Source organism: Pan troglodytes, chromosome 16, assembly GCF_028858775.2.
Source record: "Pan troglodytes isolate AG18354 chromosome 16, NHGRI_mPanTro3-v2.0_pri, whole genome shotgun sequence".
NCBI lineage: Eukaryota > Metazoa > Chordata > Mammalia > Primates > Hominidae > Pan > Pan troglodytes.
In genome coordinates, this window is record NC_072414.2 from 55,050,875 (window position 1) to 55,074,437 (window position 23,563).

The 23,563-nt window shown below is 44.2% G+C and overlaps 1 protein-coding gene across 30 annotated transcripts in view; it reads left to right on the forward strand.

The window, feature by feature from the left end:
• Positions 1 to 11,406, forward strand: part of TPM1 (tropomyosin 1) — a 29,274-nt gene extending 17,868 nt beyond the window's left edge. For 4 of the 30 annotated variants that reach the window (XM_001173556.5, XM_001173575.6, XM_063794172.1 and 1 more), the window contains 5 exons: positions 350 to 420; positions 1,194 to 1,269; positions 1,695 to 1,757; positions 2,056 to 2,125; positions 10,571 to 11,406. In XM_001173556.5, coding sequence (XP_001173556.2) covers positions 350 to 420; positions 1,194 to 1,269; positions 1,695 to 1,757; positions 2,056 to 2,125; positions 10,571 to 10,653 — 363 coding nt within the window. In that variant the 3' untranslated portion in view covers positions 10,654 to 11,406. Of the gene's footprint in view, positions 1 to 349; positions 421 to 678; positions 755 to 1,193; positions 1,270 to 1,694; positions 1,758 to 2,055; positions 2,337 to 3,543; positions 3,627 to 5,378; positions 5,577 to 9,350 lie in introns of those variants that run through there. The other 26 variants (XM_054666993.2, XM_009429287.3, XM_009429293.3 and 23 more) reach the window with 12 other exon arrangements.
• The last annotated feature ends 12,157 nt before the right edge of the window (positions 11,407 to 23,563 follow it).

Consider the following 23,563-nt stretch of genomic DNA (forward strand, 5'->3'; position numbering starts at 1 on the left):
CCACCTTTTTAGTACATGTCTCATCCTACTGCTGTTTTTGAGATTGTGAATGTGTATTTTATCCCTCCTTCCGCATTTTGGTCTGGCTGCCGGTTCACCTAGGTCAGACTTCCAATTGAGACTGCCCAATCACAGCTAACCATTCTGAGTCAAAGCAGAAGCCTCTGATCTCCTCTCTGCTGGCACTCCTAATAGAGAGTTGCTTCTCTCTGGTCTACCAGAAAGAGGATCATATTGTTTGTAGACAAAACCCTTAGGGCCTGATGGGATCTGATCTCTACCCCCATGCCCTTCTGTTACACAAAGCTTGCAAGACCCATGGTGTGTGTGTTGTGTTTTCCTGCTGCAGGTGGCCCGTAAGCTGGTCATCATTGAGAGCGACCTGGAACGTGCAGAGGAGCGGGCTGAGCTCTCAGAAGGGTAAGCGGGCCCGGCGCCAGGAGGCCACGAATGGGGTGCTGCAGAGCAGTGACTAAACAGCATGACCTTCTGGCAGCTGCACATTACCTGTTTCAGCTCCGGGCTCCTTTTGTGCTCATTTGATGTGGATGAGCCACGAGTATGGAACATGGAGGACTCGTGTGGGGTGTCTTATGTATGAATGCGTGTATCACTGCATGCCTTACCTGCACACTGATTTTGTGAATGGCCTTGTGCATTTCCTGTGTCCACTAACAGCCAAGTCCGACAGCTGGAAGAACAATTAAGAATAATGGATCAGACCTTGAAAGCATTAATGGCTGCAGAGGATAAGGTACTGATGGCTCGTGTGGTTTTTAGGTTTAACTGCAACCCAGACATCTTTCAGCTTCCAATGCCTCCTGGTTCGTTTGGTATAACGACTGCACCTTCACTTCACCCTCTGCTATTTATATCTTGCTTTAAGTGCTTTCCCTTGGTCCTTTATGCTCCTTTGTTTTCCCTTCATAAATGCTCTTTGGGCAGCCAAAAAAGGAGCCAAATTATCGTACTTCAAAGTTGTTGGATTTGGTCACCCTGCCTTCTGCTGTTGCGAGGTTGGGGGGCAGTGTTCCTGGCAAAACTAAACATTTTAATACCTGATGATTTGGCTACTTTAAGGCAGCCCTTCGTCTCTAGGACTCAGTTTTCATTTTTTCCCATCCCTCTCCTTTTTCTCTCCTCCTTCCTTTGGCTTGTCTCCCACCCTTTCTGCCTCTGATCGAAAACATTAGCAAATGTGCCGAGCTTGAAGAAGAATTGAAAACTGTGACGAACAACTTGAAGTCACTGGAGGCTCAGGCTGAGAAGGTAGGCCAGGAGGATGGTGTGGGGGAAAGGCATCTTTTAAGAGCTGCTCAAAAGAGGCCCTGCCAGAAAGCAACACTTACAGTAGACATTTTAGTGAATGGCAATATTGTGAGGTGATTTTTGGAGAGTTACTAGATAACAAATTCTTTTTTTTAACTAGAGAATTTATTTTATGTTAGGGATATGAGGCATCAATTTAATTTAAACCAAGTGCCAAGTGGATAAGTTATCTTGTTGTTATCCCATGTAAAACAATAGGCAAGAAAGCAGAGAATGTATTGCAGTGTGCCATTTGATATCAGAGGTTCCATTACCTCCTAAGAGATCCTTAACATCTGTTGGCTGGGCTGGCGAGTTCTTTGCATGAGAAGCCATGAGTAGATTGAGCTGCAGCCTGACATCTGGAATGCTCTTTCTAATTACAGTACTCGCAGAAGGAAGACAGATATGAGGAAGAGATCAAGGTCCTTTCCGACAAGCTGAAGGAGGTAATATGAGAGTTGTGGATGAAGCCAACTGGATTTTAAATGAGTTTGTTTTCATGGAACCGGTCAGGGCCTTTTCATTTTAAAGTTCCAATGATCCAAGTCAGGAATATTCAAAGGTCGCCTTGGAGTTTATGTACTGTGCTAACTGCCATTTCTCACAGAGGTGACTGAAACTGACAAGTAGTTTCTGATCCATTTTATAGGTGATGTGCTTCATTTTCATCCTCTAGTTTTCCCTATGTTTGTAGCTACAGGAAACATAAAACTTCCCAACTTTAACTCAAATAAATCATTACAGGCTGAGACTCGGGCTGAGTTTGCGGAGAGGTCGGTAACTAAATTGGAGAAAAGCATTGATGACTTAGAAGGTAAGATCTTAAGTAGTGTTTTTAGTTTAATCCTTATGGTTGAATACCAATCTGGCAAAATAATTTTCCAATTCAAGGGCATCCACATTGATACGCTCCTTTGCACTTGCACATTCTTCCTGTCTGTCCTCTGGGGTTTTCCTCTGTGGCTCTTGAACTCATGAACCTAAGTCTTCTGCTCACGAGGTGACTAGTTAGCCACCAGCCATAGTGGCAAATGCCATCCAGCTTGACTTCATGCTCATTAGAAGTGTGGCAGGTTTATTTTTCACTGTGAATGAGGTGCTTATTGGTGAGAATGACTCTAGTATATTTTATATCTTTAGTGTTACTTCCTAATTAAATTGGGAATGATGTGGTGATTGTGGTCTTGTTTTTAGAAGAACCCATCTTCTTCCAAGTATGGATTCAAAGTAAGGATTTAGGGGTTTTTTTAAGTCATATATTATCTTATCAAAATACTTTATATCCTGAAGGAGGAGGGAAAAATTATACTTAAGCATTTCTTCCCTAAGGCACTTAGGTTTTATTTTAGTAATAACCACTCTATCTCACAGATATCCTAAATGTTGAGCTTTGAAGCTTGTGAAGGATTAGCTGTGAACAAGAAAGAAAAAAGACAAATATCTACATCACAGAAGGGATTAGAGAAGGAACTAGTGTTTGGTGCAGATAATAACCAAAATAGTGGAGAAGAGAGAATGACAAATGGTTGCAAAATGATCTGCCAAAGTGCAGCAAAGTATGAAACCTGCAGCATTACAAAAACTAAGTTGCAGACTTGCCATATAAAGTGTGGCGCCCATTGCTTTTCAAGCCTCCTGGACCAGTAATAGGCAGCTTGAGTGGGAAGACCACAGGAGTAGCTTAAATGGCACTAAGAAATTGCTATCCCAGTGGTCTAGTGTGGTCAGGAAGTCAGTGGTTTGAAGGTGGAACCAGATAAGGACTACAGGCTGTAGTCACAAATTGTTCTTCCAAAACACTGCCCTTGCATTTTTTTCCCATTGTTTGTAGCTGCAGATGGCTGACTACTCCAGTGTAATTAAAATATAGCTCTGCAAAAGAAAGATGTTCCATTAGCCCCTGCCTCCCCTCACCAGGAGACAGCCTTCTGTGGTTTCGTTTAGGATTTAACATGGTTTACTGATATACCTACCATATTTGTTATGATTTTCATATTGAGTCTTTCTCATTTTATTTTCTAATGGGTTTTGTTCTCTTTGTTTTTGTTTCAATTTACTTAAAACAAAACGCACGCCTCCTGCATTGGCCACCTGCTGCGGCACCAACCCCTTCATGCATTGCCCTTTTCTTGCTGCTGTGTTGGGATGGTGCGCGCACCACCCTCACTCACCCTCCATTTCTTGATCACTGTCCATGTTCTTGCACCTCTGCCTTCCACTTCCTGGTCATAGACGAGCTGTACGCTCAGAAACTGAAGTACAAAGCCATCAGCGAGGAGCTGGACCACGCTCTCAACGATATGACTTCCATGTAAACGTTCATCCACTCTGCCTGCTTACACCCTGCCCTCATGCTAATGTAATAAACTCACCACCATGCCTTCCTTGCTCCCTAATCTCCATCTTTGCACTCTTGTGTTCACCCTTTTTGTCATAACCTAGAATAGTCATTGTTTTTTCACTTTCTACTAATATAAAGGCCAATTAGATTAAGTCTGTCTATACAAACCATTTTCTTTTCAGAATCCGTTTATTTTGTAAACGCTGAACTAGAGCAGTGAACTAGAATGAGTGACCTTGAGCACTGTCCTTTTGGGAAATTAAGCTAAACTCAAGTAAAACTAGAAGGCCATGCCGTTTGTTGTACAGGAACTTCTCAAAAAATATCAAAATTTGTTTCCTGAAATTCAACTAAGTACAACATAATCATTTTCGTTAAATATAATTTGAAGGAACCCTTAAAGTGTCAGGTTTTTGAGAATCTGAGGATAAGGAAATTGGCATGATCCAATACAGCCTTAACAGTGGTACTATAAAAGATCATCTCTTTTACTTTTAAGAATTCTAGAGTAGGCCAGGCACAGTGGCTCACGCCTGTAATCCCAGCACTTTGGGAGGCCGAGGCGGGCGGATCACGAGGTCAGGAGATTGAGACCATCCTGGCTAACACGGTGAAACCCTGTCTCTACTAAAAATACAAAAAAAATTAGCCGGGCGTGGTGGTGGATGCCTGTAGTCCCAGCTACTCAGGAGGCTGAGGCAGGAGAATGGCATGAACCCGGGAGGTGGAGCTTGCAGTCAGCCGAGATCACACCACCGCACTCCAGCCTGGGCAACAGAGCGAGACTCCGTCTCAAGAAAAAAAAGAATGGTAGAGTAAAAAGAACCCTCTGCTGAGTAACCAAGCCTTTAATTTTGTGTTTTTATGAAAGGAATTAAAATACCCACGATAAATATTTACCACAACCTGTGTCAAAGAAATGGGAAATTAAACACAGATTGTACAATGTGAGCTTGGGAGTTAATGGCCCAGATTTTACTGTTAGGCAGTAAGAGTTGGAGTAGGTAGTCTTGTTATCATGAGAAGAACCTTGAACAGATATAACTAATTTACATATTACTAACCAAACTTAAACATTAAACTTTTTCTACTACTTTAAATTCTAACCTGGAATGTTTCAGAGTTCTTCATTCTATCATCACCCTGAATTCCATTGAAGCTGGAAATGTCATTTTCCAAGCCCACCTGTCATTCATTTACCCATGCAGAAAAAATGGTAACTTGAAGAGAGTGGCATGTGCCTGCTGCCTCTTAGAGGTTATAGAATCCCCACACTCAACAAAAAAGCCTCTAGAGACATGACTGTTGCCATGGAAACCAGAGAAAATGTGTCTTCTCATCCCTCATTTGTAAATGAGGGGGTGGAGCAGATCATCTGTCTCTAAGGTCTTTTTCAGTGCTAAAATGTGGTGATTCTTTGGGGAAAACTTTTTGCATCAGGTATGATTAAATATTCTGAAAGATGAGTGTAGCTTAAAATTTGTTTTGTTTTTAAATTCTGTTCATGGGTCTTCTTAAAATGGACCCTTGCCGAAAGGCGGCCTGTGACGGCCTCAGGTGGGAAGATGGACGTCCTTCCAAGGGTGTGGCTGGCAGTGGGGTTTGCATGACTGCTTCTTGTCTGTGTTTCAAGTGCTCTCATCTATTGGTTTGGTTTCCTTTTTTTTTTTTTTTTTTTCTCATTGTGCCACTTTTTTTTTCCTCCCACCTTTTTATCTTCACGCAGATAAGTTTCTTTGCTTCACTTCTCCCAAGACTCCCTCGTCGAGCTGGATGTCCCACCTCTCTGAGCTCTGCATTTGTCTGTTCTCCAGCTGACCCTGGTTCTCTCTCTTAGCATCCTGCCTTAGAGCCAGGCACACACTGTGCTTTCTATTGTACAGAAGCTCTTCGTTTCAGTGTCAAATAAACACTGTGTAAGCTATTTCTGTTTGCTATTCTTTTTACTTCTTATTTATTGACATTTTAGTTTCAACATTGAATAAAACTACAAAGCTGCTTCACACATATGAGGGTTAGTGTTTGGCTGCTGCTTTTTCTTTTTAAATTCTGAACACTATACAGAATTATATCAGGAGTTTCTAAAGCAGTAGTTCCTTGTTGAACTTCAGAACAATACCCAGGCCTGCATTCCCTCTCAGAGTTCTGATTTTCAAAGGTTAGAATGAGGTCTGGACATCTTGGGGGGGTTTTGGGGGAATTGTGATGGCTCTGCTTTGCAGTCTGGGTCACACAGGGGACATTGCTTGTTGAGAGTTGAAAGGTCTGGCTTGATCAGTGTCTTCCTTTGCTGGAGGTTTAGCTCGGGATGTAGTGACCCCTCTGTGTTGATTATTTCGGTGGCCTTACTTGGGAGAACCTGGCTAACTAATGAAAGGCTCATGATGAATGGTTCTGTAGCTGTCCCATATTACTAGGAAGTTATACATTGAGAAGGGTGAAAAAGAACTTGGATTCAAACAATGTACGTTTTGGTTATTGTCGATCATCCTTTTATAGCACAAAGAAAAGTTCAAGCTTTTTTGAAGTATATTCATGACTCAGCCACCTTTATTTTGATCATGAAAATGACATCTTAGGTTTTCTAAATATGATTACTCTGTTTAGTCGTGATTTGTTTTGTGCTTTTTAGCACATACTCTTTGGGAGGGATTGTACATAATCTTTGTGTTCAATGGCTGTGTTTTCATTTGTGGACATTTTTAAAATATAGCAATGAAAGTTTCTTTTTTTTTTTCCCAAAAAGATAGTTGGTGGAAATTGTTCAGAAGACAAGTGTATTTCATTTGGGCTTCTGTTTTATTTCACAAACAGCAATTAAGTGATTTTTTAAAAAAATACATTGCAAAAAATAGAACTTTAACTAATACGGACTTTAGTGTTATAATTCCCAACATTTCTCCTTCCTCAACAATCTAGCTGTATATTTCTCCTGTTTTTTTTTTAACATGGATGATCTGCATGTTTTGTATATAGTTTTTTCAGCCCAAGAGGGCTGATATACCACCATATTCAAATAAATTTGGACAAACTCAGAAGATAGTGTCATTCTCACTCTACAGAGACTTCAAAGCATAGAGGAAATACTTTCTTTTAAAGAAAGCTGTGAATTAAAGTATTTTAGTCATAGTATGGTGGACTTTTAGATTCTGGACAGTGTCTCTCCCTTGAGTTTATAAAGACTTCCATGATTTCATGTTTTTCTTTTCTTAAGGCTCCTTGGGTCTGCTTCTGACTATGATTCCTTCCTCATTCTTTTTTAAATTCAGAATAAGAGAAGTGTACCCTTCTCTGAGTAAATCCTGCTTCCTGATGTAGACAAAATGCCAAGTCTGAAAGTTCTGCTGAGCAGATGTTCGTGTAATTCTGGAGGCACATCTGTGTTTTGGAAATCCTTCCAGAGACTTTTGCACTTTCTATAAGTACACTCTACAACGGGTAGTGGGGCACTAATGGACTGGGAGGGCAGGTCAGGAGTAGCCCAAGGTATGCATGTGCAAGAGGAAAACTTGATAAACTCAAGTTTATCAAGAAATTGTTGATTTCTTGTTCAACTGTTGATTTGAACCAGGCTTCTGGTTCAAAGGGCCAGGCCATAGCTACAGCTGCTCTGGTGGGCCAAACCAAAAGCATCACTGAGTTTGGGCACTTGAAGTTTCAGACAGCTGGGAGTCTCCATAGAACCGGAAGGGAAAACACTTCCAAGGATATGAGCATGTCTTGTCCCTGCCTTTGGGCCACCCATGCACACCAGCTCCACAGCAGCTGAAGCAGAGCAGATCTAGAGGAGGCTGTCGGAGGGACCACTGTCCTTCCTGCTGAATTCATACTGACCCTCTGGATTCTCCAGATTTTCTCCAAAGTTCTTCCATTCTAGCCTGGCCAAACATTTGGGCTCAGCAAACTGAGACAAGCTCCCCACCCATGGCGACACTTCCTATGTCCATAGTATGAATGTAGTAATGGGATTTATGTCTTGGAACCCCCAAGCATATGTCACGTGCAAAACACCGTGGGAAGCAGTGGGGGTGTGGTAAAGAGATGGGCTGGAAAGGCTCTTTGTCCTCGATAAGCTGGCCATCTGGTGGGGAGATAGAGGAGTGAAGCGAGTCCGAACTAATAGGCATGTGTATTTGGAGGCAACAAGGAAGAGAGAACCATTCTGACTGGGAGCTCCCTGGAGGAGGTAGCGGACATTTGACTGGGGTTTGGCATATTCAAAAAATGTGGATGAGCAAAGAGGACAGAGCAGCAGATATTCCAAGCAAGAAAACATAACGAGCATAGCATCCTCCCATGTCCTACCATTTATGAGAGAATGTTAATGTGAGAACTGCTCAGTCTCCTGACAGACCTGGGGGCTGCAGGCACATTTTCCCTAGGGGTAGGTCTGTTAGCTTTTCAAGATCATGAAGTATTTTTAGGTCCAAGTTGTCACCAGCATTCAAAGCCACCGTGCATCCTCCAGCTGTTCCCAGTGCATACCGGGCTCTTGCTTGTCATAGGTTGGATGTCCCCTGGATCATCAGATACAGACTGACTCCTGCACTTGTTTTCCCCCGTAAGCAGATCACGTGTCAGTGTGTAAAATGTATGTCACGCTGGTCTTCATGTAGGTGTTGCAAGTTTCGTTCATTTTATACACATCCATTAGCACCACACATGAATGCCATCCTCTTCAAGAAGTAAGCAGATAGGGCTGGGCGCGGTGGCTCATGCCTGTAATCCCAGCACTTTGGGGGTTGAGGTGGGTGGATCACGAGGTCAGGAGATTGAGACCATCCTGGCTAACACGGTGAAACCCCATCTCTACTAAAAAAATACAAAAAAATTAGCTGGGTGTGGTGACGGATGCCTGTAGTCCCAGCTACTAGGGAGGCTGAGGCAGGAGATTGGCATGAACCCGGGAGGTGGAGCTTGCAGTGAGCCGAGATCGCGCCACTGCACTCCACGCTGGGGGACAGAGCGAGACTCAGTCTCAAAAAAAAAAAAAAAGCAAGCAGATAAATTCTAAATCAATGTTGAGTGGTGACAAGTGCTTGTTCTTTTGCTGTTTGAATGGATAACACTATCAAAGCTAGACGGGAGTCAGAATGTGTACCCTGTATCGTGGTGACTGGGGGAAGGACAGAGACTTAATTCCAAATTTCAAAAAATTTCAGTGCAGCAAAAGCAGTAACCCCCAGTTGGTCCTACCTGAGGAGAAAGCCTGCCCTGTGAACGGAGAGGAAAGGGGTTCTGGAAGAGGTGGGCAGCACTGGGCAGGTTGATGTTTCACCTAAGTTCAACACTGAGCCCTAGGAAGGGGTGGATGTCACGCTGGGCTCGCCTCCAGCCAGGCCTGCATTCCCAAATCTATTGCCAGAAACCATGTATGGCTCAGCTCACAAAGTGGTTTAGTGAGGTATAAGAGGAACATTCACTCTTCTTCCTCCTCTTATCCTGTTGCTCCTCCTCCCCTCCTTTCCTCACCAAGAGAGAAATTCTGACACTTCCTAAGTCTACCAAGCTTTTTAGGGTCTACCCTTCCTGGATACAGGACAGGTGACTATGGGGTAAGAGTAAACTACTCAGCAAGTGACCAGTTGCTGTCCTGCTTGAGGTCTCTTTGTGTTCTCTATTAACTGCCTCTCACCGAGTCTGCTAACCTCTCTTCCTTCTGCCTCTTTTCTGCTAACCTGCTTGCTGACCTGTACAGATCAACTCTACCAGCAACTTGAGCAAAATCGCCGCCTCACTAATGAACTAAAGCTGGCCCTGAATGAGGATTAAACTTAAGAGTGAAAAAACTTGGGCTGAATTCTAGGCGTGGAGCCCATGTGCAGAAAATCTAAGACTGTCCTACCTTCAACTAATAGAGTTGAAAACAGTTGCTTTCTGCAGAAATGCAAATGCAAGGAATTGGCTGAAAGGCTGGCCTTGCCTGCTTGTTTCTCTATATGGCTGGAATAATTACGTTCTCTTTAATCACAAAACAGCTTTTATGGTAGAATACTTATATCAATTCAGCACTGCTCCTTGAAATAGCAAGTCCTCTTGTTTGAACTGATAAATAATGAGGAGCTCCCCCAAAAAATGTTTTCTATTTCCTGACAGCCATGAGTCCTACTTTAAGTATGTATATATATATATATATGTGTGTGTGTGTGTGTATATATATATTCCTATCAGATACTCATATTCCTAACTTCTAAATATCTGGTGTAGTGTTTGAAATATGATTAAATGTACCTATGCTTGGGCAAAATAGCTTTTGAAAACAGGAACTCATGCCAGAAGCCCCTGGTTGTCTGAAAGGTATGCTTTACTCAGTCTAATGGTGCTGTTGGAGTCTGGGGAGAATGTCATGCTAATAAATAGAACACTATAAAAATATTAAGAGAATGTCCTAATGAAGTGTGCATGAAACATGTTGACAGTTTTTTATGAGCAACAGAAATAAATCATTTAAAAAGTTCTCAGAAAACCTATTTATGTCATCTTTGCTTTTGTGAGTTTGTGTTACCGCACAACTCCCAGACTTTTAACTGCCTGTACCTCGGAAATGTCTGCTGTTCGTAACTTCTTCAGTTTGTATAACAGTGCTGCAGCTGTATTTGGTTTTTACCTCTCCCTGTTCCCACGGCACACCGTCAGTGAACCTTCACCAAACCCCACGTGCATTTTATCCTCAGTGAATTGTTGGTGGAGGTGCACCTGACTGCTCTGTGAGAATCCGTGCCATGGCTGCTTTGGGTCAAAGATGCCCTCCCCTCCGTCTTAGGTTCTTGTCTAGAAATGAGTAATGTCTTACAAGCATGCCTAGTTCTAATCATCTCATCCTGTGTTTGTGATTGATGTTTGCCTGCCTAAATGTACAAACCACCATTGTGTCCAAAGCACAGCTATTCATGACTTAATTTTCTAATCTCACCACAGAGAAAGTGGCTCATGCCAAAGAAGAAAACCTTAGTATGCATCAGATGCTGGATCAGACTTTACTGGAGTTAAACAACATGTGAAAACCTCCTTAGCTGCGACCACATTCTTTCATTTTGTTTTGTTTTGTTTTGTTTTTAAACACCGCTTACCCCTACAATGCAATTTATTTACTTTTACCACTGTCACAGAAACATCCACAAGATACCAGCTAGGTCGGGGGGTGGGGAAAACACATACAAAAAGGCAAGCCCATGTCAGGGCGATCATGGTTTAAATGTGCCATTTCCCGGGTTGATGTTGCCACACTTTGTAGAGAGTTTAGCAACACAGTGTGCTTAGTCAGTGTAGGAATCCTCACTAAAGCAGAAGAAGTTCCATTCAGAGTGCCAATGATAGAGTCAACAGGAAGGTGAATGTTGGAAACACAATCAGGTGTGGATTGGTGCTACTTTAAACAAAAGGTCCCCCTGTGGTCTTTTGTTCAACATTGTACAATGTAGAACTCTGTCCAACACTAATTTATTTTGTCTTGAGTTTTACTACAAGATGAGACTATGGATCCCGCATGCCTGAATTCACTAAAGCCAAGGGTCTGTAAGCCACACTGCTCTTCCGAGACTTCCATTCCTTTCTGATTGGCACACGTGCAGCTCATGACAATCTGTAGGATAACAATCAGTGTGGATTTCCACTCTTTTCAGTCCTTCATGTTAAAGTGAAAGATTTAGACACCACATACAACTGGTAAAGGACGTTTTCTTGAGAGTTTTAACTATATGTAAACATTGTATAATGATATGGAATAAAATGCACATTGTAGGACATTTTCTAAATTTGGTGGTCCTGTCATTTGTATGTTCTTAATTTGTGAACTTTTGATCATGCGACTGACCTGCCTTCCCCCACAAATAGGTTCTCAAAACAATATCCCACAGTCCAGGGGAAACTGGGTTTCACGTGTTACCTTCTCAGAAACATTAAAGGCAGCATTATTTTGGTCTGTTAAAGTTATAACCAAGCAGGAGAGACCCTTTCCAAATGTTGTTTTCAATGTTATTGGTGTATGCCTGCACATACATGTAGGACTTTGGCAGTGGCTTTACTGGTTTGGGGATTTTTCTTCCTGACATATTAGCTAAGCCTCTAGCAGTGGCATAGCCACACAAGAACAAATGATGGGTTAATGTGCCAAATCTGCTGTTGTCCCCCAGCGATATGATTTGACTCAAACTACTGCTTTAGCGAGTCTTTATGAATTTCTGCTTCCCAGCTCATGAGTTCTCAATTCCAATACGTCTCCATTTACTCAGACTTGGAAACTAAAAATGTCATCAGTCATTTCCCTAGCTCTTGAAGACTCTAAGCAAACAAAAATAGATTACAAACAGTACTGGCTTCAGCTGTGCTGCAGGGAGAAAAAAGGATGTTCTCACCAAAAGCAAACAGAATGGAAATAAATGAAAACTCATTTGGATGCAGATATATTTTCATTCAGAAGTATTAAATGTCTCTGTAACTGTACTTCCATGTCTCTTAATCAGGAATCTCTTCTCCACAGAAAGACAAAGGCTGTAAGGCAAAGAATCCAAGCAGGGTCCCGGAGCCTGGTTTTAGGTCTCCTTCCAAAAAGCTGTCCCCTTGCTCACGGCAAATAAATGCACAGGTCTCAACCTTCCTACAGTTTCAGGACCCCTAGCCTCACCTCTGCCAGTCCTCAGCTAGGAAAAAACCCTCTCTGCATCACTCTAGTCATGGAAGCCTTTCCTAAACCTGGTCCTCTTTCACTTGGAGAGCCAGATCCGGCTTCAAATCCAGACTCCACCTTTATTAGACGCCTAACCTGTCAAGTCCCTAAATCTGAGCTGCTCCATCTTTAACATGGAGATGAGATTAGCACCTAGCTCATAGTTTATAACTGTGGGAGTCTAATCTATAACCACTTCAAGTACACGGCACAGTACCAGGCGCCTAGGGCTTGTTCCATAAGTTAACCGCTCGGCCAGCCATGGTGGCTCACACCTGTAATCCCAGCACTTTGGGAGGCTAAGGCAGGTGGATCACTTGAGGTCAGGAGTTTGAATGAGACCAGCGTGGCCAACACAGCAAAACCCCGTCTTTACTAAAGTTACAAAAATCAGCCAGGCATGGTGGTGTGCACTTACAATCCCAGCTACTCAGGAGGCTGAGGCAGGAGAATCGCTTGAACCCGGGAGGTGGAGGCTGTGGTAAGCCAAGATCACACAACTGCACTCCAGCCTGGATGACAGAATGAGGCTCCATCTCAAAAAAAAAGTTAACTGCTGTGGTCCTCAACTTGCCATTTGTGCTCCAAAGACCATCACAGAAGATAGTACCCATCCTTGTGAAGCTAAGGGGGGACTAACCTTACCCCAAATTATGATGATGGTTTTTAACACTTTCGGATCCCATTTATGTGTGCTAAAGAACTTGTACTCACAAGGGTTATTTCACTTAAGCCTCACATCACTGAGGCTCAGATACTCAGTTCAGTAGCTCCCAAGTAGTGGGGTTGGGCTTCAAACTCTGGCCCTGTGTGACTCCTGAGCCCTGTCTGGAATCTCCTTCCCCTTGTTTCAAATGCTTTACAGCAGAAGAAAAACAGTTTCTAGATAATAGATGAAAACAGATGAAGCCGCAGGTATAATTAGGAGAGGAGGAGGCTGGGAAGATGGAGGTGGAGTCAACCATTTAGCAGCTGACACAACCGTGTGGGAGTGGTTTAACATCTGACTTCCCCTCTGGGTTCCAGGGATCAGACAAGATCAGTTAATTACGAAGCATCATGCCAATTCGAAGAATGATTACCTAATCTTTCAGATTAATATAAAAAAGGAGAACAGCTCTGTCTCTACATGGTACACGCCTGGGGTATGACTGGGTGTGATAACCTCTGAACATGCCACTCTGTGAGGTCAAGGTACAGAGATTAGGACTCTTGAATATGGAAAGGCCAAGGCTGGAAGCTGAGATGGTCACCATTTAGAGAACCATGAGGTGTAGAGAGAGAATTCAAGATTCATGTTCTAAATTCCATTGCTGAAACTTAGCAGGCCCAGATTTCAGAATGAACAGCTGAACAGTTGCCCTGTTCAGAGTAAAACATTGTGGAACTCCACAGAGAAAGGACACAGGCAAAAACATAAGCATCTTCAAAAAATAATGATGAGAGTTCTACAGTTTGTTTTGTTGTTGTTGTTGTCATTGTTGTTTTTGCTTTTTTGGGTTTTTTTGAGACAGAGTCTCACTCTGTTGCCCAGGCTGGAGTGCAGTGCCATGATCTCAGCTCACTGAAACCTCCACCTTCTGGGTTCAAGCAATTCTCATGCCCCAGCCTCCCGAGTAGCTGGGATTACAGGTGCATGCCACCACGCCTGGCTAATTTTTGTATAAAAATAGAGTAAGAAAGTACTCTAAAAAGTAGAGACGAGGTTTCACCATGTTGCCCAGGCTGATCTCGAGCTCCTGACCTCAAGTGATCTGCCCACCTCGGCCTCCCAAAGTGCTGGGATTACAGGCATGAGCCACTGTGCCGGCCTACAATCAGTTCTTAAGAGAAAAAAGAAAAGCGCTTTGTGGATACATTCAGAACTTTTTGAGACTGACATTGAAAAGAACAATTCCCCTCCTTATTGTTCCTAGAGATGTCGTTAACAGAAACAAAATCTAATTTTTGCATATGCTGGTTTGTATCCTCCAGAGTTCAGTACTTTGGGCCTGATTTTTCTCCAGGAAAAAAAGATTATATAGAGATAGATAGATATAGATATCTGTTTTACTCAAGTATTTGAATGTGTGTTAACCATTTTTTCAACTTGTCAACACTATTTGTAGCTGGGTTTTTTTTAAAATCTACAGTCAGATATATATACAGGGAGAAAAAAAGTCCGAATTCTCCAATCAAAACAAAAAGCACTAGGGCGTTCAGGGAGCCATCATTTCCAGAATTGGAGACAAAGGTTTGGAAAGAAAATAGAAATGTTGGGCAGTACAAGAAGTGTTCCTTCCATTATATATACTTTTTGACATTGAGGGTTTTCAGAGCTACATTCCTCCAACAGATGTCATAAATTTTGTGTGTCAAACAATGAATGAAACTATGTTGAGAGTTCACTAATATGAATGTAACTTTTGCGAAATTTTTGACAAATGGGCATCAACCCTGAAGAAAAGGCTGCTTTCTGCTGCCTGTGAGAGTTTTCTTTCCATTTGTTACCAAATCCATGGAGAACCAAGGGTCAAGTCAAGGCCATATCAGGGCCTGCCAAGGCTGTTGCCCTAAACTGAAAACGCTGATTCACAACTGGAAGGAGCCTTAAGATCATCGAGGACAGAGAAAAACGAGACCTAGAAAGATTTAGTGGTTTGCTCAGAGTCATCCAGCCCCCGTCAAGGCGGGCAGTGCAGCGTGGGGCCTGGAAACCAGAGGCACTGGTTTTGCATCTGCTCCCTGCTCACAGACCGGCCCAGGTTAATGTTGCCATCTGGGCGTTGATTTCTCCATCCCTGAAGGAGGTGGTTTCACTGCCCCTCTCCACGTGCCCACTCACTTCCTCAGGGCTGAGAACCGAATGGGGCAATGTGTGTAGAGTCCCTCTTCTGTTCCTTAGCCCCAATCCTTTTTTTTTCACCTGCATTAGGTCCTTAGGGAAACTGAAAGTAACTTTTTCCTTTTGAAATGAAAATCCCCAATACCACTGCCCGGGAGGATAGTCACTGCAAGGCCATGGTACCCCACAAGTGGCCCGGAAAGAAAGCTCAACTCACAGTTTCGAAGTTTGTTTTTGAGTTGTTAATCACCTGCGCACAGGAGGCAAAGAATGTTTCAAAGTAGTAGATTCAAATCTCACATGGAAGCTAAAGGCTGGCTCTTTTGTAAGTTTCTGTTACTCCATTCTCAAACTGCGTTTGGATTTGTTGCTTCATGGAAGCCAACAGAACACTGCTCTTAGGCCTGGCATCGGACGTAAATGAAGGCAGTTCAGCCCTTATTTATTCTAGAGGAGCCACAAGGCAGATCCTGTGGAGCCGTGGAATCCACTGTCTCCAGAGGGAAGCTAATGACCGGGAAGGTGAAAAATGCTTTGTCTGTGGCAGGGAAGCAGTTGTTGTGTCTCCGGAGGGGCCGGCTGGGCACAGGGGGGCCGGAGGAGCAGAAGAGTCGGCTCCTCTCGGTGGATGCTGCATGGGGATGGGGTCAGAGGGGACAGCACACATCGTGATGGTAAATCCTGGTCTGTTTTCAACTCCAGAGACACTCAGAAAGGATTTGGAATGCTGCCTTTCCAGTGGAACTCTTGGTTAGACTCATGACTCCAGTGTTAAACTCCCAGATGCCTGCACTGGTATAATATAGCCCTTCGGCCTTCTGGTGAGCTGGGATTCCATGGGCTGCCCACATCCTGCACCTCCACTCCCCCAGCTCACCCCAAAGTCCACTTCCTCTATGAAAACCACCCTTCACAATGAAACACTTGCCAAGGAACTGCTTGAATCATGCTGTGGTCAAGGACGCCTTTATCTGAAGTGAGCCCCATCACTATTCCCAAAAGGATTAAGTATAGTTGCCCAAAGCCCAGTGATGTAAATATTAGAAATGGGAACCCACACCCAGGCAGTAGGGGCTTTTGTTTTTGAAGGGGATGCTGGCTTCCTAGGAATGGCCAAAGCATACCTGCATCTCAGAAGCCTGAGCCAGCGGGAAGTGATTAACCCCTGGGTTACTCAGCTCAAAGCCTGTCATTCCCATGATTTGTTTTCCTGCTATCTTCACACAAAGCACTCCTTTCCAGAACACTCCGGGACTGTCTGCCTAGCACCTTCCGGAGAAATTAAAAAGAGCAAAGGCAGAATAATTTGCCTAAGAATAGGAATGTCAAGAAAATGTGCCTCAACAAAGAGTTGCTAGGCTCAAATCCTGGCCAAACTGTTCACCTCTCTTCAGTTGTTAACCCTCTACTTGAAAACTTCCTATCCGCCACGCCTCCTTTTTCTGGCTTTCGTTCTTCCCTTCTGGCTACAATTTTTTGTTACTCTAATCTCTTGTTCTGCTCACTTTCTCTCAGACACAGAGCTTCCATATTGTCTTCTAGTAACTAAAATTATGAAAGTTAAGATTCATAATTTTGCCTACAAGACAAATTGTATTTCCATTTAAGAATGTTTTACAGTATTTTGGGGACTGTATTTTGGGCTCGGATGGGCCGGAGGAGTAGAAGAGTCAGCTCCTCTTGGCGGATGCTCTGTGGGGCTGGGGGCTGAGAAGCCAGCAAACATCATGATGGCAAATCCTGGTCTGTTTTCAAGGTTGGGTGTTGTAGGACAATACAAAGTATAATAGACGTCTTGCCCTCAAGGAGTCTATGGAAGCAACTGAATATGTGCACAAACGCACTAAAAAATAATAAAACAGGATATGATTACATGGCAAATAGACAGTAAATGATACAAGACTACATGGAAACAGATGTCATGCCCCCTTCCTGTTAGATTTCTAACCATCTAAAACCAGTAGAAAAGGCTCTCCTGGGCATGCTCTATAATTTTCTCAGGGGTACTCCAGCCACAGGCAAATCACCACTCACCCCGGCCTCTCAAATCTTAGAAACAAGAGCTCTGCTAGTTTAAAAATGCTTTGGTTTTACTACTTACTCTGGCTACAAAATTTTTTGTTCATTATTGTAGCTTTTTTCTACCAAATTCTCATTTTAAAATCTTCCCCTCTTACCCACCTCTCATTCCTTGCTGTAGGCCATGTAGTTGTGTTCTGTATGTTTGTTTGTTTGTTTGTTTTTTGTTTTTAAACTTTTGGTCTTACCATACCTTTGCTTTAATCCTAGAGCATCTGTTAAGCTTTAAAGGAAAGAGCATAAATGAATGCACACATATACTCTTGAAGACTATAAAATCAGCTTCCTACTCCACCAGGGAGGTCTGAAGGAGCCTTTGGTTTCTGGTAAAGCAAATGGATGAGGATTGCCGCTAACATTCACTTCTCCCATGGGAAGCCTCCCCAGGCTGATTGCTATAGTCGCTAGTGCAGACAGCGACCTGATCTGTTCAGGCTGCCAGACTTCAGAAGCCTCAGCCAGGTTCAGAGCCTCCCTAATCCTAATGGGCTAGGAGCCCTGGGTGTCTCCAGATAACCCATTTTCCAGCCTTCCAAGAAAGAGGAGTAGTGGGGCAGTGGGCGAGAGAGAATTGGGTTTCAGTGCTGTTTTTATGTAAACTGCTGGGGGCTGGGAGCTCCCCTTTTGCTCTCCTTGTTTTGGTTCCTACCCAAGAAACATAAAGTATTACTGATAAACATGGATAATTAAATTTGGATAAAAACTACTTGAACCTGAAGAATTCATTCCAATTTGTATAACAGCAATTGATGTGGGTTGTGTATTTAAAGGAATATTTAAATTTCACGCAGCAATTTGCAAGTTCAAATGAAAAGCTATTTGGCACATTTGGATACAGGGTTGCAAGGGAAATAAGCAAAATGTACACATAAGGTTCATGCCATCATATAATTGTGTACATTTTTTATTTGTCACAAAGCATTATAAAAACAATAGAGAAAAACTATGAAGGAAAAAAAGGTCACCACTGGAAAAAAAAAACTTATTTTGCATATGTTTTGCCTGTGTGTTTATGGAAGGCTTTTTATTCAAAATTTTGGTTTTTATTCAAAAAATTTTGCATAAACATCTTCCTGTGTTGCTTCACCTAGTCTTCTGGTTAATGTGCCATAATTTGTTCTCCTATTTTTGATCACTGGGTTTTTCTAATTTTTTGTTCTCACAACTAGGACTGATGGGAGATTGTTTTGTAATACGGATATTTTCTGACATGTAAGAAATGAAAACATACACTTAAAAAAAAAACTATTTCATTTAAGCACAGACATACCCTAAATATAGTGTTAAGTTGTTTCTTAACTATGTAGTGATTCCTGCTCCGGCCTGGACTCCAGCCTGGATAGCCCTTTTTTGATTTCCAGGCCTCAGGTTCTTAAAAGAGAAGCAAAACAACTTTTCCCAAACTGGTGTGGTAAAGCCTTTAAGAAATCAAGTTCCGGCCGGGTGCAGTGGCTCACGCCTGTAATCCCAGCACTTTGGGAGGCCAAGGCAGGTGGATCACCTGAGGTTGGCCTGTCGGCCTGACCAACATGGAGAAGCCCCTTCTCTACTAAAAATACAAAATTAGCCGGGCGTGGTGGCACATGCCTGTAATCCCAGCTAATCAGGAGGCTGAGGCAGGAGAATCGCTTGAACTCGGGAGGCAGAGGTTGCAGTGAGCCAAGATCGAGACACTGCACTCCAGCCTGGGCAACAAGAGCGAAACTCCTCCTCAAAAAAAAAAAAGAAAAAAGGAAAAGAAATCTAGTTCCACATGTTATCCCTTTCCCACTCCCTCATCTGTGCTGCTCCCCCAACAAAAACACACAAACTTGAGCTTTAAGACATGCCTTCACCGCAGCCACCCGGCTCTTTCTTGTACCCCTTGTCTAGACCTAGAGTTGATAAAAGTGAATGATGGGTGTGTGGGCTTAGAGGCACTGCCTCGGGCCTCAGTTCTGGGAAGACCCTTAATTACTGGATGATGAACAGTGACAGAAGAAGGAAGCAGCCATATAGAAAACATAACTGCCCTGCTAAAGAGGCAGCCTAGATAGTATGTACAATCCCAGCCTTTGAAATTAGACCAGAATTTAACAGCCACCTCTGCCACGTACTGGTTGTGTGACTTAAAGTAAGCTGCTCAACTTCTCTGCAATTATTTCCCCATCTGCAAAATGGGGATAATAATAATAGTACCCAACATCATAACGTTCAGGGCATGAATAACTAAGATACTGCATGAAAAGTTTTAGTATGGTGCCTGGCATAGCAAACTTTCAGTGATAGACAACTTCTATTGCCCTGTTCTTTAAATAGTCTTAGATCCCGGCAATCAGCCCTTAGAAGTCACGCTCCCCAGGATTCAAAGACAAGGCCGCCCCTCACCTCTTCCCTACTCACCTATCAGGCTGCCCTAGTGTGCTGTCATTTTCTCCTTCAAGGCTGCCTCTGATGTTCATTTCACCAGGATGATTCCTCGGGATGGGTCAGGGCCAGTGGCGAGTTAGCCTGATAGCCCAGCTGGATCTTCCCCTGAAATCTGACGGAAGCACACTTAGCTGCCCATCAGGACTAAAGTCCGGCATTGGTGAGCAGTAAGAACAGCCCCTCTCCAGTGTGGGAGGAGGGGCCTCGAGTAGACCCCAATGACTGACCCTCATCAGCTCTCCAGGAAGTGCCTGCCCAGTGGCATCCAGAAGAGGTGCCCAGGTCCTGTGTCTCCCCAGGGCACACTGGGGTTTGCCACTGGGGTTAGGTTTCCTGGGGACTTCTCAATGACACTGTGAAAACCTAGCTCACCTCCTTGTTGATCGTACTCTCAGCCACTAGAAGGTTTCCTAGGGCACTTAGAAGTTGAGTTCAGACAATAATAATATCCTGGTCGTCTGGTGAAATCCTTAGCATCTGAGGGGCTGCTTTGCGGTACCCTCTGTTGGGCTTGCGGCTCCTGCCTTTGTATGTTTAACCTTTAAACAAGGGGGTTGGCAGGAGGAAGCAAGCTGTTCTGTCACAGCTGGTCCTGGCGATGCCAGAGGAGGCCCAAGCTGGAGCTTCCTAGTTAGCTTTGCCTTTTGCTTAAAGAGGATTTCAGGAATAGGGCAGGACACAGGGACCCAGCCAACACCAGGAATAAAAGCCAAGCGTTTACTCCATGCTTTTGGTTCTGGCTGGCCAGGGCATCTGACACCAGGGAACATCTTTCCTTTCACACTCCATTGTCCTGGGGCTTCAATTACATTCTTGACTGAGAGCCCAGGAATGAGGATAGCGGGCACTCCAGAAATTAACCTTAGAGAAGTGACTACGTGAGTTTTTAGCCTACTCGCCTCCCTAACAATGGTGCACACCATTGCTGCTCCAGGTGGAGGAGTCACTGCCACCTCCACTAGCTGAGCAAACATCCCTTGGCCTCGGATCTGGGATTAAAAGGAAGCAGGAGGTCAGCTCCCCACTCATTAGAGCTGGATTATCCTACGAGGGTTTGTACTGCGTGCATAGACAAAAGCATGGCACCCAAAAGAATGAGACACAGCGACAGAATTTTGTTATTTTATATTTCAAAAAAAGGCATTGGCTAAGTATAGTGGCTCATGCCTATAATCCCAGCACTTAGGGAGGCCGAGGCAGGAGGATCACTTGAGCCAAGGAGTTTAACATCAGCCTGGGCAACATGGCAAAACCCCATCTCTACAAAAAAAATATGAAAAATTAGCTGGGTGTGGTGGCACACGCCTGTGGTCCCAGCTACTTTGGAGGCTGAAATGCGCCTAGGATCAATTGAACCTAGGAAGTGGAGGCTGCGGTGAGCCGTGATCACACCGCTGCACTCCAGCCTGGGTGGGCAACAGAGCGAGACCCTGTCTCAAAAAAGAAAAGGCATTGACAAAGTCATTATTGGAAAAATCTGAACGTATGTAGTCTCATTTCCATTTGTTTCATAGTTTAGTGATGTTTTATCTTGAGTTACAAATCCCTTTGGTGCAAAGGATGATGTCTTATGCTAGCTGCACATCTCGTCGGTCTCATAGCTCACCACCACAGAGAGCTGAGCCCTCCACAAGCCCCTGGTCTGTGTCCTTGACTCTCCCAAGGCCACCACCCCACCTTTCCCCACACTCAGAGCCATCAGCATCACCACCACCATTGATCGTATGAAGACATGCAGACCACTTTTATACTGCATGTGCTTTGTTGCAGGTACTTTTGTGAATCTGCAACACTGAGAAAAACCCGAGTTCAATCCTTAGTTCTTCCCAGTTAACAACTGGGGGATCTGAAGCAAGTTACTCAGCCTTTCTGAATTGCAGTTTACTCAGCCTCTCTGAATGTCAGTTTCCTCCTCTGTAAGAGCCTGCGCCTTATAGTTGTGTTAAAGAACAAAAGCTATCCCAGCTACTTGGAAGGCCGACATGGGAGGAGTGCTTGAGGCCAGGAGTTCAAGACCAGCCTGGGCCATAAGCAAGACCCTGTCTCTACAAAAAAAAAAAAAAAAAAAAAAAGAGTTGTTTTAATTAGCCAGGTGTGGTTGTACATCCCCGCAGTCCTAGCTACTTGGAGCCTGAGGTGGAAAGATCACTTGAGCCCAGGAGTTGGAGACTACAATGAGCTATGATCTCGCCACTGCATTCCAGCCTGGGTGACAGTTGCTCTGACCCCTAGAGCAACTCTCTAAAAAAAAAAAAAAAAGAAAAAGAAAGAAAAAAAAAAGGCCAGGTGTGATGACTCACATCTATAATCCCAGCACAGGGAGATCGAGGCAGGAAGATCACTGAACCCAGCAGTTCAAGACAAGCCTGGGCAACGTAGTGAGACCTCATCTCTACAAAAATAAATAAATAACCAGGCATGGTGGCATGTACCTGTAGTGCCAGCTACTTGGGAAGCTGAGGCAGGAGGATTGCCTGAGCCCAGGAGGTCAAGGCTGCAGTGAGCCACGATTGCACCACTGCAGTCCAGCCTGGGTGATGGAATGAGACCCTGTCTCTATTTAAATAAGTAAATAAACAAACAAATAAATAAAAAAGAATAAAAGGTAAAACATGTCTGAGGCCTGCTACAAGGCAGATTACCTATAAATATTAGAGTTATTCATGCCCTTTCTTCACTCCTGATCCGCCTAAAAAAAAGATAGAGTAGGTCCCTTCCCTAGGGAAAAGGAACCACAACCACCACCATCTCAGCTTGAGGGACTTGTAGCGAAGCTTTACCCTGTGAAGCAACCTCGGGAGTCTCCGGCCTCCATTGCCCCACACCTTGGAAGGGGAGGGGCTTCTCTGGAGAGAGGTTTGTTTAAATGTCATTATTTTCTGAAATCATTGCCCAATTTTTCCTATTTTACAGTCAGCCATCCACTATGCATCAGGTGAGTGCGTCTGAGAAGCCTATAGCTGAGGAGTCCTCGGGGAATGAGGTCATCTGGAAACGCAGGGCCAGCCCGGAGCCTCCCTCGGTTTCAGCAACTCATGCACGTGAAGACAGGCCCCTTCCCCAGGCCCCTGTTGCTGCGAAACGGTGTGGGAGGGTGAGGAAAGGTGTAGAGAGGCACTCCCCACACTTTAATGAGCGCAGGAGCCCGTCAGTGATCTTGTCCAGATGCAGATTATGTTGTGGTGAGGGCTGACTCCAGCCTCTGCGTTTCTTGCCAGCTCTGGGTGATGCCGGTGCTGCTGGCCTGTGGGCCACACTTTGAGTAGCAGGGCTCTGAGATATGATGTGGTGTGTAACATGGGCATTATTCAGAGGGACTGTAGGTGTCACGGTGGTTGGTGGCAAGAAAAACAAACCAGTTCATTCAGCTCAGGATTCCCAGCCCTGGAAGGGAGCACCAATGGCCAGGCACCGGGCTTCACACCAGCCTCAGCCCTGGGACGGTAAGGCCCCGGGAGAAGTTCCATAAGACTGTGTACAGTGAAAAAGAGGTCATTCCTCAATTCTGCATTCGAAAATCGGGGCATCTTAGGAAGGGGACATGAGCACTAGGTGTCCAAAACCCACAAATGCCCACTCCAGCAGGGATTCCTTGGAGCCAGGTGAGTGGGCGGAGAGTGAGATCTGGAGGCCCTGATGAGTCTGAGACAGCGCCTCCTATTTGAGGGCATCTCTCTCTCTGGCTGAAAGAAGGAGGGGTGTGCATAGCAGTGCTGCTGGGGAGGGAGAGAGGAGGGAGGAAGGAGTCTGTGGGCTCTACAATGAAACTGGAGGCCCAAGTCCTCCCGGGACCACAGCGTTCTTAGCGGGAGCCAACGCACAGGCCGGACTAGGAGGTGACAAGCGGGGCACGCTAGGGTACAAAATTTAAGGAGGTGCTTACTCTCAAGTCATAAAAGTACTTGTATATGAATGCCTCCTTAAATTTATTTAT